The sequence below is a fragment of the Carica papaya genome, chromosome 8 (assembly GCF_054855325.1).
Source record: "Carica papaya isolate Zhongbai chromosome 8, ASM5485532v1, whole genome shotgun sequence".
NCBI lineage: Eukaryota > Viridiplantae > Streptophyta > Magnoliopsida > Brassicales > Caricaceae > Carica > Carica papaya.
Genome location: NC_142316.1, coordinates 5,737,616 through 5,750,912, shown reverse-complemented (window position 1 = coordinate 5,750,912; position 13,297 = coordinate 5,737,616). Strand labels below are relative to the sequence as shown.

Genomic DNA, 13,297 nt, shown 5'->3' with positions numbered 1-13,297 from the left:
ATAGGTGAGTAAAATAGAGAATGAACATCCAAGGTATGAGGCAACCAGACATATGGAGGATTATTAGAAGAGAAAAAAAAAAAGTGAGTCTATGATTTGTTGATTATGAGTTTTTTCCTCCTGCAGAGGCCAATACCATTACCAATTGAATGGTTTTATGCATTATGTGGAGAGATGATGCTGGCCTGTGATAATCATAACAAAAAAAGGGTCTGATGTATGGAAGATGCTCATTATATATATATATATATATATGCAAATGTCACGCTGTATAGTGGGTAATTAGAGTCAGAGATACAAATAAAAAATTTAAGCTTCCATGAGAGAAATGTAGAGAGCAGATTTCACTGTAAAAAGAAGTTAATATATATAGGAGCAGAATAAAGAGAAAAGGGAATCGAGATAAGGAAAGTAGAAGACTTGAAGCTGATCTAGCAAGAATAGAGAGATCCACAACTTCTTTCTACTTATAAGGCGCGCTGGGAAAAAAGAAAATGGCTCCTCAGGGGCATCACCAAGAAAGAAAGTTTAAAAGATAATAATAATAGTAGTTTATTTTCAGTAACTGATTTTTTTTTCTATTTGATCTTAAAGCCCAGAACATTGGAGGCACCATTACTCGGAGCATGGTCGGTACTCCCCTCAGACAGGTCTAATGCTAGATTATCACAATTCTGTCTGTCAACATAATTGAAGCAAGAAAGCAACAGATGCCGATCAGAAAGCCTTAGCTTTATTGTAATATATAACATCACGGCTCTTCAAAATTCATAAAATAAATAAACACAAGGACGCCAACAATACTTTTAAAGCTAGCTCTAAGCATAGCTGAAACATTGGGAGAACTAACTTTCCTCAAGATGGCAATCAAAAGGAGAAAGCTTTAGAAGGGCACTGATCCATAAAACACAACTTCAGCAGGACCTGTCATGTATACATGATTGTCTTCCTCTCTCCACTCAATATCCAATGGTCCTCCAGGTAAATCAACCGTGCATTTCTATTTCAAGACAAGATTAGAGTGTTAAGGAGACAAGCAAAGGAACTATCTTAAACAGAGACACAAAAATATGGGTCTGAGGATGAATGTTTAATTTGAACAAGGATTTATTCTTCTTTCTATAGTTCTGACAACATACTGTAGACACTTCTGATCCATCTGCTAAGTAAACTTTAAAGCTTATTCATCTGAATATCACAACCTAAACTTACCCGATCTGAATGACCCTCAAGAACTGCTGCCACCACAACTGCACAAGCTCCAGTTCCACAGGCAAGTGTTGCTCCTACAGTACAAAGCGATCAAGACAATAAATAACAACAAACCCATAACTAGGCTCAGTGATACCACCTCCAGTTCTTGTAGCCCTTGTAACACCAAGAAATTATAAGGGGGGAAAAATTTCACAAGATGATAACTTTTATGATGTTAACAACTGACCTGCTCCACGCTCCCAGACTCGCATTTTCAAGTGTGAACGGGAAAATACTTCCACAAATTCTGCAGGTCAAATCATGTAAGTTAAATGAACATAAATGTGTATTCCAAGAATAGTTAGCAGAAAATTGTGCATCAATGTAGAAATTCAAGCAATGAAATACTCAAGTTGGTCAAGATGCTGACGAAACAAAAGATTTTCACCTGACACCACATTTGAAATTTCTAAATGCTACTTTTCCCTTAAAATTTTTGCAAACTCACTAAAGCTTAAAAATATCATTATCTATATCTAATTTCCTCCGCTGTACAGCATCAGTACGGTTCATCAACAGAGAAGTCAACCAGCTGTCAGCACCTAAACCTGCATCAAGATCGGTAGAAGTGGTCTACAGGGTGAAAGGGCCCTAAAGCAGTAACTCAAATGCTGAAGATAAGGCTATGCTTTTTTGTGCTAAAGAAAACAATATGGTTTTGACACTTGTACTTTCTGATAAGAGAGACAAAATCAACTTCCAGAGCATACAATCACCACAAAGTACAGCTTTAACTCGCAATTCAAAATCATTACTGTAAATTTAACATCTAACCTGTGTTAGTTCGGGCTGGGAACATAGCATGATGCTCAAATTTTGGACCAATTTCGGCTAAATTTAACTCATCAACAACCAATTTCTGTTCAATTACAATCATTAGAAAATAAATGAGCACCAGTAAGGCCATGTACAAAGAATATGAATTAGATCATATCAAAAACGTTTCGTGTTGTTTACGGGTTACCAAACATAAAATAGAACAAGTTTCTTCTGTCCAATTCCATAAATATCAAGCACATCACTTTATCTTGTATTATCCTCTCCTGTCTTGTTTACTTCCCTTCTGTTCAGTTTTTTTATTTCACCAGACAGGCAGACGCTACATTAGGGTCAAGGGAATCCATAAAGAAAAGAGTGAACTTCCATAAATATCAAGCACATCAGTTTATCTTGTAGTGTCAAATGCTATCTTGTTTTACTTCCATTCTGTTGAGTTTTTCTATTTCACCAGATAACGAGACACTACATTAAGGTCAAGGGAATCCATAAAGAAAATGGTGAACTTCCGAGTGCACGGATTTCCATGAAACCTGCTTCAGCGTCACACATTTATCAAGGGACATTTACCAAAAACATCATTCAAACTATGAACTAATATCATTCTAGTCCACCTTTTGTCTAATAAAGTAGTTTGGCCCTTAAACATTAATGAAGATTTAGTCTAGACTTAATAAAAATAACTCTTTGATCCTCTTTTTTTAAAGAAAAAACAACAAAAAAATGCATGTTCTCACAGTATCAAAATATTTCGTGTGAACTGCTTAGATAGTTTTGACTCTGCCAATTTTGGTGCCAAAACCTTTAAGCAGTAAATAATTCTCTCTTCTAAGCGGAACAGCTAACATTTCTACAGCTTTACCCATCATTTCGATATATTGCTTTTGAATTTCAAGGAAATAAGGTTTGTAATTAATGCTAAAGTTGCAATTAATACTGAATAATAGACTGTAAACACATTTTAGAAAGAAAGTCTTGCTTATAATTATTCTCTGCTTTTATTTTTTTTGTCCATTCGCATTAAATTTCTAAAAAACAACTGGAGTATAGTTTATGAAAATTTTGGGACTTTTCATCAACCTTCTGAAAATATTAGAATATAAGAATTAAAATTTTTTCTTTTAAAAAATATAGACTAGATTAATATTTATTTACACTTTAGAGGATATCTTTGTAAAGATTCCTATTAATGCAAATGAGAACATCTTAAACAAATTTCACATATGGCATAAATTCAGATAAAGATTAAGTTGCTTCATTAACCCCAAAGAGTACATACTTGATCTCCCTTTGTACCAAAGGTCACGCAGTGAGGATTACCCATACTAACACATGTCACGTTCCAGGTTAGTCCATCTACAACTAGTTCTGATTTAACAACAGAGTCATCTTTATTTGCAGGTAACTTTGTTGGTACATCTGGTGCGTTAAGTATTGGCTCGCCCATGTCAACCCTAACCTGAAATTGCAATATATAGTATTTGTTAAACTTGCGAACTATGTAATATGCAAACATAAAGGCGGCTAGAAATTTAAAATTTGATCAAGATTTTATGCAAAAGATCCGTACAAAAAGCTGCGCACAAATTAATTACGCCTTTATACGACGTACCTTCCCATTATCTAAGATTTCTGGTATAATAAGACCAGCACCAGTGTGTACGGTAAAGCTGCACTCATAAAATAACATACAGGTCATATTTGCTAAATGTCATCAAGCTAAAACAACATGATTTGAAATGAAAATTACCTAAACAATTATGCAATTGAGCTAATTGTCATACCTTTGCCTCCCGTGCAGATTTTCAAGCTCAGCAATGAATTTGGCAAAGCATCTCACTCCATTACCACACATCTAAGAAACAAAACAAAAGAGCACTTTTTAATCAAATCTCACCAATTCTTACCACAACAGCTATGCGCAGTTCATTTTAAATGAAGGTGTCAACCGAAATCAAAATAAAAAATTATATAACTAAGGCGTTGTTTGGAACAAATTGAACAACAAAATGCCATTTGATTTGTCAGTGACTAATTCATTTCAAAACATTTTTTAAACCATCCATGATATTTTAAATATTTTACAGAATTTTATTGCATCACTAAATTTGAGAAAACAAAAGTGTAAACACATGTAATTCATTTCACCCCAAATGAATCCCAAAGTTTTTGAAAAAAAAAAAAATTAAGCAAAAGACATTTTCTACATGTTTTGGTCCAAAAAATAGTGGAAGCAAAACTAAGGCATCAACATGATATGCTACAGTTACAACATGGAGAAAGCATGCCAAACGGACAATTGCAATATTGCAAGATCCTCCACTCAGGAAATTTGGAATTACCTCTGGTTCGCTACCATCAGAATTAAATATCCTCATGGTATAATCAGTGCCATTGATTCCAGGCATGACGAAAATTACTCCATCAGCACCAACGCCAAAGTTCCGATCACACAGCTCGACAGCTTGTTCCGGTGTGATCCTAGGTTCTGCAGAGTCCCTATTATCAATCTATTCAATCTCGCGCAATAAAAAAAGAAAAAAAGAAAGTCAATAGGATACATTAAGCATCCCAAATTCCTTCGAATACGAAGAAGAGACATTAAAAGGAAAATATGGAAATAATAGCATCCCCCATCAAAGTTCTCTCCCCCAACATTTTTTCAGAAATCACTGAAATTTAAAAATTCTTAAGTGTTTTGCCGTACTGACAAAATTGCTACATGTTTTCGGAAACAAAACAGAAAAGAAAGGAAAAATTTACCAAAATGAAGTTATTGCCAAGACCGTGGTACTTAACAAAGTGAAGGAATCCACTTTCCCTGCGGTCGAGAAAAGCGGCAGTAGAGATTCTCTCAGAAGTTTCGAAGCTCATAGCAGATGCAGAGACGCAAAGGCTAGGGTTTTTAAGGGTAAAGTTTAAGGTAAGAGAACTGAAATGAAGTGAAGAAGGAGAAGAAGAAAAGGACAAAATGGATCTAAGGCGATTGGTTGAGGAGACAGAGAAGCGGCGAGAGTGAGGCGCGAGAGAGACGGAGAAGGTGGCGGCTGTAGCCATGGCTGCCTGTAGTTTGTAAGAATCGGTAGAAATGACTTCCTTCGAGAATAGTTGGTAATGATGCCGTTAATGTTCAAAAGGGGAAATTGGTGGAATTTAGTAAATAAACATAAAAATTTTGTAAAAATTGAAAAATTAGAAAATTATATTAGAAAAGATTAAAATGCAATTTTGAGTAAAGAAACTAAATTGATAATTTTTTTAATAAAAAATAATTATAAAATGAAAGTGTATTATTAATTAAAAAAAAAAAACTAATTTATGTTGGGCCGCGCAGGGTCCATTATCAGACGAGAAGCCCAGCCCCATGGTTCTTGTGGTGCGCGTCGCCGAAAAACCGGTACCCAGATATTACAAATGATCAAAATATTTGAAAATGTGGGCCCCATCTCCTTAACCCTGGTTACAGACCTAACGCCATATCGGGTTAAGTCAACCCTCTGATCTGATCTCTGCTCCTCATCACATCAGCTTTAGCTACAGATCCCTTTCAGATCGTCTTTAGGGTTTCCATATTCGAATCTTATCCTCTGTTCCTTTGGATTAATCTTGCAAATTCCATATCTCTTCTGCTTGTCTTTTGGGTAATACGATTCGCGTCGATTCCATGATTGCTTGAATTCCTTCCATTGCGCTGCCAATTCTGCATATAAAGAAGAGGGGATTCGATTACGGAGCAATGGAAACGCAGACGATTATGGAGTTCCCACATAAGAACATGGACAAACGCCCAAGAAAGAGACCTCGCTTGACATGGGATGTGCCCCCTCCAATTCCTTCTCCTCCGAAGGTTCTGATTTAACTCTCCCCATCTATCTCTCTCTCTCTCTCTCTCTCTCTATAAATACACACACACACACACAAAGATACATATTCGGCTACGCGTTTATATTTTCGTGGAAAATTATATTTCCTGGTGAATTCATCATCTTTTGTTATTTGAACAATGTTACTGACTTTCTGACTATGTTAATATGGTTTAATTTCTTTCACGTTTTAAACAATTGCCGAATTGTTATATTTCAATATGATAAATGAAAAATATATAAAATTTTTTGAGAGTTAGTTATTTCTTTTATGAATTAACAAAATTTTGCCAAGGAGGTGCTGCTATTTTGTGATTAATTGTTATGTGGTGTTACATATGAATATTGATCTATGTAGATCACGTTCCAGAAACTTACGGATTTATAGGATTTATTGTTGTCAATGTTGTTGTGGGATTGCATTTACTTATTTTTGGCATCAATTTACATTGAATTTTCTTTCCAGGTCCTTCCACCAGCATTATATTGCGGTCAGGAGTTTGAAAATGAAGGGATTTCCAATTATGTGTACCCGAACATGTTTTATAGGGGAGTTCCTCGGCATGTCTCCCCTCCTTGGAGACCAGACAATAAAGATGGTCATTATGTGTTTGCCGTTGGGGAAAATTTAACTTCACGTTGTGAGGCTTCTTCTATAACCTCTTTAAACTTTGTTTTATTTGCTTAGGCTTGAAAGCATGCATTGGAGATGACAACAGTGTTAGCTTCTTGTTTGCAATTGAGAATTTTGAGCTATCATCTTATGGGATCCCAAGTGTTTCAGTGTTTGATTGGGTTGCTAACTCATTATATTATATCACAGCTAAGGCCTTATTTAAGACATTTTTCTTCCTCATGTCCCTGCAATCTGTGGGATTTGGTAGGCGGTCAAAGTTATGAATTGCATTGCATATAGTATTTTATTCATTGTTATAATTTTCTTTACATTGGTTGTCTGTGAAAATAACGAATTTGCTGCTGTTCCTTTCTTCCCTCCTCTTTTCATGCAGACCGGATTCTTGGCAAAATGGGTGAAGGTCAGTGTTGATTAGGTTTTTGAAGTAATTATTTTGTCGTAATTGATGCCTTTGCTACTTGTATTTCCATATCTAAATTATCAGGATGCATGGTTGTTTAAACTCAAAGCAGAAGTGAGTTTTGTGGGATGACTTTCTCATTGTAATCCCGTGCATGGTATTCCTGCAGGGACATTTGGGCAAGTTTTGGAATGTTTTGACAATGAAAATAAAGAGGTAGTTGCAATCAAAATTGTTCGTTCCATAAACAAGTATCGTGAAGCTGCCGTGATTGAAATTGATGTTTTACAAAGACTGTCCAGGCATGATGTTGGTGGCACTCGGTAAGCATACTGTACTTTCTTTATCTTTCTTTATTTAATGTTGCGTTGGAAATATTTTGGTAAGTGGTTTTATTCTTTGCAGTTGTGTGCAAATACGGAATTGGTTTGACTATCGTAATCATATTTGTATTGTAAGTATTTATTGTGAAGTATTCATGATTTGATTGATATGAAGGGACAATGCATATTGCTTCATGTCTCTATATTCTGTGAGTTAAAAAAAAAACTTGCGGATGAATTTAAATGGTTTGGACAGGTGTTTGAGAAGCTTGGGCCAAGCTTATATGATTTTCTCCGCAAAAACAGCTATCGTTCATTTCCCATTGATCTTGTTCGGGAGCTTGGCAGACAACTTTTGGAGTCTGTAGCATGTGTGTGGACAATTCTTGCACCATTTTCTATATGATGTGTTTAGTCGCAGCTCAACTTCTCTTTATATAGTTGAGATTCAGACAGCAAAAATTAATTATGATAATTTCCCCTTTTTTATTTTTATTTTCAACAAAAAGTTTAGAGAATCATGTTTTCAATGATTACGATAATAATTAGCTTCATTTTTAATCTACTAATTTGTTTTGTTTGTTCACAGTTATGCATGATTTACGTCTAATCCACACCGATTTAAAGCCAGAAAATATTCTTCTCGTGTCCTCTGAATATGTCAAAGTGCCAGATTACAAGGTATTTTATCAATCTTAAGTCATTTTCTTGCATTCAAGGTAGTCATAATTGAGCTTCAGTTTATGTGCTCAAGGGGATGTACTAAATTGATTTTTCATTTTTTTAATTATGCTGCAAATCCAGTTTCTATCACGGCCCACAAAGGATGGTTCCTATTTCAAGAATCTGCCCAAGTCAAGTGCCATTAAGCTCATTGATTTTGGGAGTACAACATTTGAACACCAGGATCACAGTTATGTGGTATCAACAAGACATTATCGTGCCCCAGAGGTCATCTTGGGTAATTGCTATCACCTGGTGATGATGCTAGTTACTTTTTTCATGTAATATTGCATGATAATATTTTATGCTACATTTTCTCAGGTCTTGGATGGAATTATCCTTGTGATTTATGGAGTGTGGGTTGCATACTTATTGAACTTTGCTCCGTAAGTGATTACCATTTATATTTCTCCATTTTACTTTCATCCATCCATATTTTTGACATAGCAAGTTCCATAGCTGATGATCTTTCTGAATGGTATCATGATTGTATTGCCTGTTAAATTTAAAAAGAAAGTTTCAAATGGAATGATGTATGATAGTTTGGTGAATGTAAGTAGAGTCTGGAAGCAGCTGTTAGAAGTTGCATTTGTATTCACTTTCATCAACGCTACCTTTTCAGTTTGGAACTATATTGCATTTGTTAAGACTTATCTGTTATGATTGATACCCTTTCCATTCTTTTAATCTTCCTTGAGTAGGGTGAGGCACTTTTCCAAACTCATGAAAACTTAGAACATCTTGCCATGATGGAGAAAGTTCTAGGGCCACTACCGCAACACATGGTGCTTAGGGCTGAGTAAGGGAAATTTACATGTTATCTAAAGTAGATTTGAACCATATCGAAAGCAAATGAGTTCAACAGTTTCCTGGCCTTGTTACAGTCGCCGTGCTGAGAAATATTTCAAGAGGGGCACAAAATTGGATTGGCCTGATGGTGCAACTTCAAGAGAAAGCATGAGAGCTGTTTGGAAATTGCCTCGACTTCCGGTAGTTATTTATATCATGCCAGTTCCATTTGCTTATTGTATTTGTATTCAACTAGACATTGCCGATTACTTTCTATTACTGCAGGTTATTCTTTCTTTTCCCTATTCTTAAACATTAATTTTTTATAGGAAAATAGTAATACATCGTCCCCCAACTTTTTTCCCCCCTTTTTTAAAATAACTATTATCTTCTAAGACTTGTCACCATCTGCATTTCAGAATTGAAGTTTGTTGCATATTGGATTTTTGGCATACTCACCCTTGGTTTTATGAAAAAATTACTTGATATGTAAGCCATATCTTGAATTGTATGTTGCAGAACTTGGTAATGCAGCATGTTGATCACTCTGCTGGTGATTTGATAGACCTGTTGCAAGGGCTTCTGCGTTATGACCCGACAGAGCGACTCAAAGCAAGGGAAGCACTAAGACATCCCTTCTTTACAAGAGATTTGAGAAGATCATCTGGTTACTCAGTATAAAATCATTATTAACCAAACATTAAGCTGGAGCAACCATGAAAAGAAGGCAACAAGTGTTTTTCAAATGACAGGAATTCTTGTTACTGTACAGCGAGTGAAAGGCATTGAGAATCATTTCCTTTTTCCAGATCCTTTTATTGTATGGTGATCCTAAAAGAGCTGTATTCAATTGATATATGTTTCTTCTTTTGTTTGTTTACTATGATGTTGAAGCAAATATAATGGGTGTGAGATAAGTACTATAACTGGATTCTTAACGCTTCTTCAAATGAGTGCTTCTAGCATCCCTTTTCAGATTTGGCATCTGAAGGAACCAATTTGATCGTATATAAGTTAAGCATGCATGATATACCTGTTTATGTCTTTTATGTATCATCACTTATGAAATTCTTGAATTTAAGTCAATTAAAATCAACATTTTGGTTGGCTGGGGTCGATAATTGAAAATTTTTATCCTAATATACTTGCATTGTTCCCCGCATCCTCTCCTATAACTGAAAGTGGCCTCGGAAAGTTACAGGAGTCTGCAAACTTGAAGCTTTTCTTCAGTTAGGTCACTTTCACGCTCAGGACTCCATCTCTTTGTCTCCAATCTCCCGGGTTCTGTTGATTTTCTCATTGATCTGCCTCGAACAGAGCACCATCGATAACAAGGAAAGAAACGTTTTTGCATTCAGCCCTCATCCTTTCCCTTCTTAGCCTAGCTGTTGTTCCCTCTTCCATTTTTTATCTTCTTTCTAATTTGGCGGCCTCCAAGCAAACAAAAGCCCTGCACCCTTCTTCTGGATCTCCCTTTTTCATGCCATCCTTGAGCCTGTTGCATGCGGGTTTTCTCTTGCTTGTCAGTCTGTGGAGCTACTACTGGAAATCCTAGTCTCACGCCACCTTCAACCTTTTCCTTTCTCTTATTGCAGGTGAAGAAGAAAGAATTGTTTTTCTTCTCTACTCGAGGCTTGCGAGGAGATATTATGCTTTCTCTTGCAGCTGCACCATCAGGCCAATCCAATTTTGTGCCCCTCTTAAAATATTGCACGGCACGGCGACTATAACAAGGCCATGAAACTTTTGAACTCATTTGCTTTAAATATAGTTCAAATCTACTTTAGATAACATGTAAATTGCTCTTACTCAGCCCTGAGCACCGTATGTTGAGATATTAGTTAATTAAATTTCTAAAAAATGGAAGAATATGGAAGAAAGTAAAGAGGGAAAAATTGTAGAAAAATTAGTTGTCTTCTGCACGGAAAGAGTTCAATAACATACATTTTTCATTAATTTCATGCATATATATATACAAAGTGAAAAGAAAAGTTTATAGATTTTAACTAATTCTATCAACTTTTATACATATCATAATTTAAGGAGAAAAAATATGGAACTAAACAAAAAACATAAAACTTTTTTCTTATTTGACAATTGTTATCAAAAGTTGTCAATACCACAAAGAAACAATAAATATAAAATATGGAGTTGAAATGACAAAAAAAATCAACTCTTTGTTCCATAAAAAAACTCAATCTTCAACACTCCTCCTTGAGTTTTCCATTGAACAAACTAAGTTTAATTCTCAAATTTACACTTAAGCAGAGCTTTGGTCATTATATTAGCAACTTGATAATTTGAATTGCAATGCACTAGATGAACTTCACCATCTTTCTCAGCTTCATGAAGAAAATGATACTTCACTTTAATATATTTTGTTCTTCCATGCTGAACCGGGTGATTTACAATTGCAATGGTAGATTTATTATCTACATAAATAACAATAGGATCCTCCTGGACCATATTAAGTTCATTTAAAATTTTTCTGACTCATACACCTTGGTTTGCTCTTGCAGCTGCTGCTATATATTTAGCCTCAGTAGTGGACTGAACTACCATCTCCTGCTTCTTTGAATTCCAAGCAAAAGCACCTAAACCAAATGAAAAAAAAAAAATCCTAAAATATTCTTGCAATCATCTAAATTTCTTGCCCAACCACTATCAGAATACCCTTGCAATGCACCACTTTCTTCTCTTGATTATCAAATACCATAACCAGTAGTTCCTTTTAAATACCTCAGCATCTTTTTTACTGCTCCAAGGTACTTTTGACTAGGTAAATTCATAAATCTTGATAAATAACTAGCTGAGAACATCAAATCTGGCCTGGTAGCAATCAAAGAAATGAATTTTCCAATTAAACTTCTGTAAAAACTTGTATTTACTTTCTCAGCTTCATCAAACTTTGTTAGCTTTTCATCTGCAGAAAATGGTACGACAGTTGACTTGCAATTCTCCATTTTAAAGCTCTTTAAGACATTCCAAGCATACTTTCTTTGAGAAAAAAAAAATCCATCATCAAGTTGTTTGACCTCCGTACCAAAGAAATAAGTCATTTCCCCAAGATCCGACATCTCAAACTCTGCCATTATATGTTGTTTAAATTGCATCAGCAGCTCTAAGTCTCCTCCTGTCACCAGCAAATCATCAATATATATTGATACAATAAGTTGATTGTTATCATCAGTGTCCTTCACATAAATAGTTGTTTCAGTTTTGCTCCTCCTAAAACCCATGTCGATCAAATATGAATCAATTCTAGTGTACCAAGTTCTAGGAGTTTGATTAAGCTCATATAAGACATTCTTTAGCTTATACACATAATCACAATCTTTAAAAACCTGAAAACTATGTGGCTGCTCCACATAAATCTCTTCTTCCAAGACTCCATTTAAAAAAGCTGACTTCACATCTAAATGAAACAACTTCCAACTTTTCTTTGCTGCAAGAGCTACAAGTAACCTTATTGTTTCATGTCTTGCAACTGGTGCAAAAGTATCACCAAAATCAACTCCTACAAGTTAAGCATACCTCTTCACCACAAGTCTAGCTTTATGTGTAACACCCAAGTATTTTAATTTTTATTCTTATTATTATTTTTTTGTATTTGAATTTTTTAGATTTTAATTAATTTAATTTGATTTAATTTAATTTAATTTAATTTAATAAAAATAAAAATAATAATAATGATAAAATTTGGTAAAAATATTATTTTGATTTAATTGAAATTGATTTTGGAAAAAAAGAGTGAAAATTTAGATTCTGTGAGTGTTTTTGAAAAGAAAATTGGAAACCGGAGGTCAAAACGTAATTTAGAAAAGTTGTGCCACGTCAGCACCCACGTCAGCAGCTCGGTCAGCAGCCCCGGCCAACCAGGACACTTCGCGTGGTAAGGAAACGCTAACCAGGGGACGGGCCACGTGGGCGACCTGCGTGCGCGCGATCGGACGGCCCAGATCCGTTCTCGCGCGCACGGACGGCCCAGATCAAACATGCTCACGGACGGCCCAGATTGTATCGCGATGGACGGCCCAGATTTAATCCCAATTAAATCGCGATCGGATGGTCCATATTTAATCTTGATGGATGGTTGAGATTAAAAAGCAAAGGGTATAAATAACCCCACCCACACTTGATCACAAAACCCTAGCCGCCAGTGCCTCGCCGGAGAAGAAGAACCAGACGCCGGAGGAGCCGGCTACGGCCACCCGCCGTCGCACCGGGGAAGTTTTCGACCGTCGATCGAGGTAAATTTTCTCTCTCTAGCTCATTTTTCGATGCTGAGTCCGCCTATGGCCAAACCGGAGCCAAACCATAGGCCAAACGGCCGGAAAACCCATCTGAAGTCCAGCGGCGCCGCCGCGACCCCCCGCTGTTTTTTCCTTCGATGAGGCCCTTCCCAGCCTCCGTTCGATGCAAATTTTATACCACTGTGATCACCGTTCTTTTCTCTAAAGGTTAATCGGAGCCAAACATCAAAACGCGACTCACGTTGGAGGAGCCGCCGCACCCGAGAGCACCGCCGCCA

General features: G+C 36.1%; 2 protein-coding genes across 2 annotated transcripts; one reads left to right on the top strand and one right to left on the bottom strand.

Moving 5' to 3' along the window:
* Positions 1-527: 527 nt before the first annotated feature.
* LOC110825513 (diaminopimelate epimerase family protein) lies at positions 528-5,170 on the bottom strand. The gene is made up of 9 exons (XM_088210118.1): positions 4,795-5,170; positions 4,374-4,541; positions 3,816-3,886; positions 3,644-3,701; positions 3,311-3,490; positions 2,029-2,113; positions 1,442-1,501; positions 1,213-1,286; positions 528-1,000 (listed from the first exon to the last, which is right to left on the bottom strand). Exons 1-9 carry the CDS (start codon positions 5,086-5,088, stop codon positions 884-886), a joined length of 1,107 nt encoding a protein of 368 aa, XP_088066244.1. The 5' UTR covers positions 5,089-5,170; the 3' UTR covers positions 528-883.
* A 362-nt stretch (positions 5,171-5,532) lies between these two features.
* Positions 5,533-9,741, top strand: LOC110825472 (serine/threonine-protein kinase AFC1). Its single transcript, XM_022055931.2, has 12 exons — positions 5,533-5,878; positions 6,361-6,535; positions 6,905-6,931; positions 7,101-7,254; positions 7,337-7,385; positions 7,511-7,625; positions 7,844-7,935; positions 8,059-8,215; positions 8,299-8,363; positions 8,679-8,776; positions 8,862-8,967; positions 9,286-9,741. The coding sequence occupies exons 1-12, from the start codon at positions 5,768-5,770 to the stop codon at positions 9,445-9,447; spliced, it is 1,311 nt and encodes a 436-aa protein (XP_021911623.1). The 5' UTR covers positions 5,533-5,767; the 3' UTR covers positions 9,448-9,741.
* Positions 9,742-13,297: the final 3,556 nt, after the last annotated feature.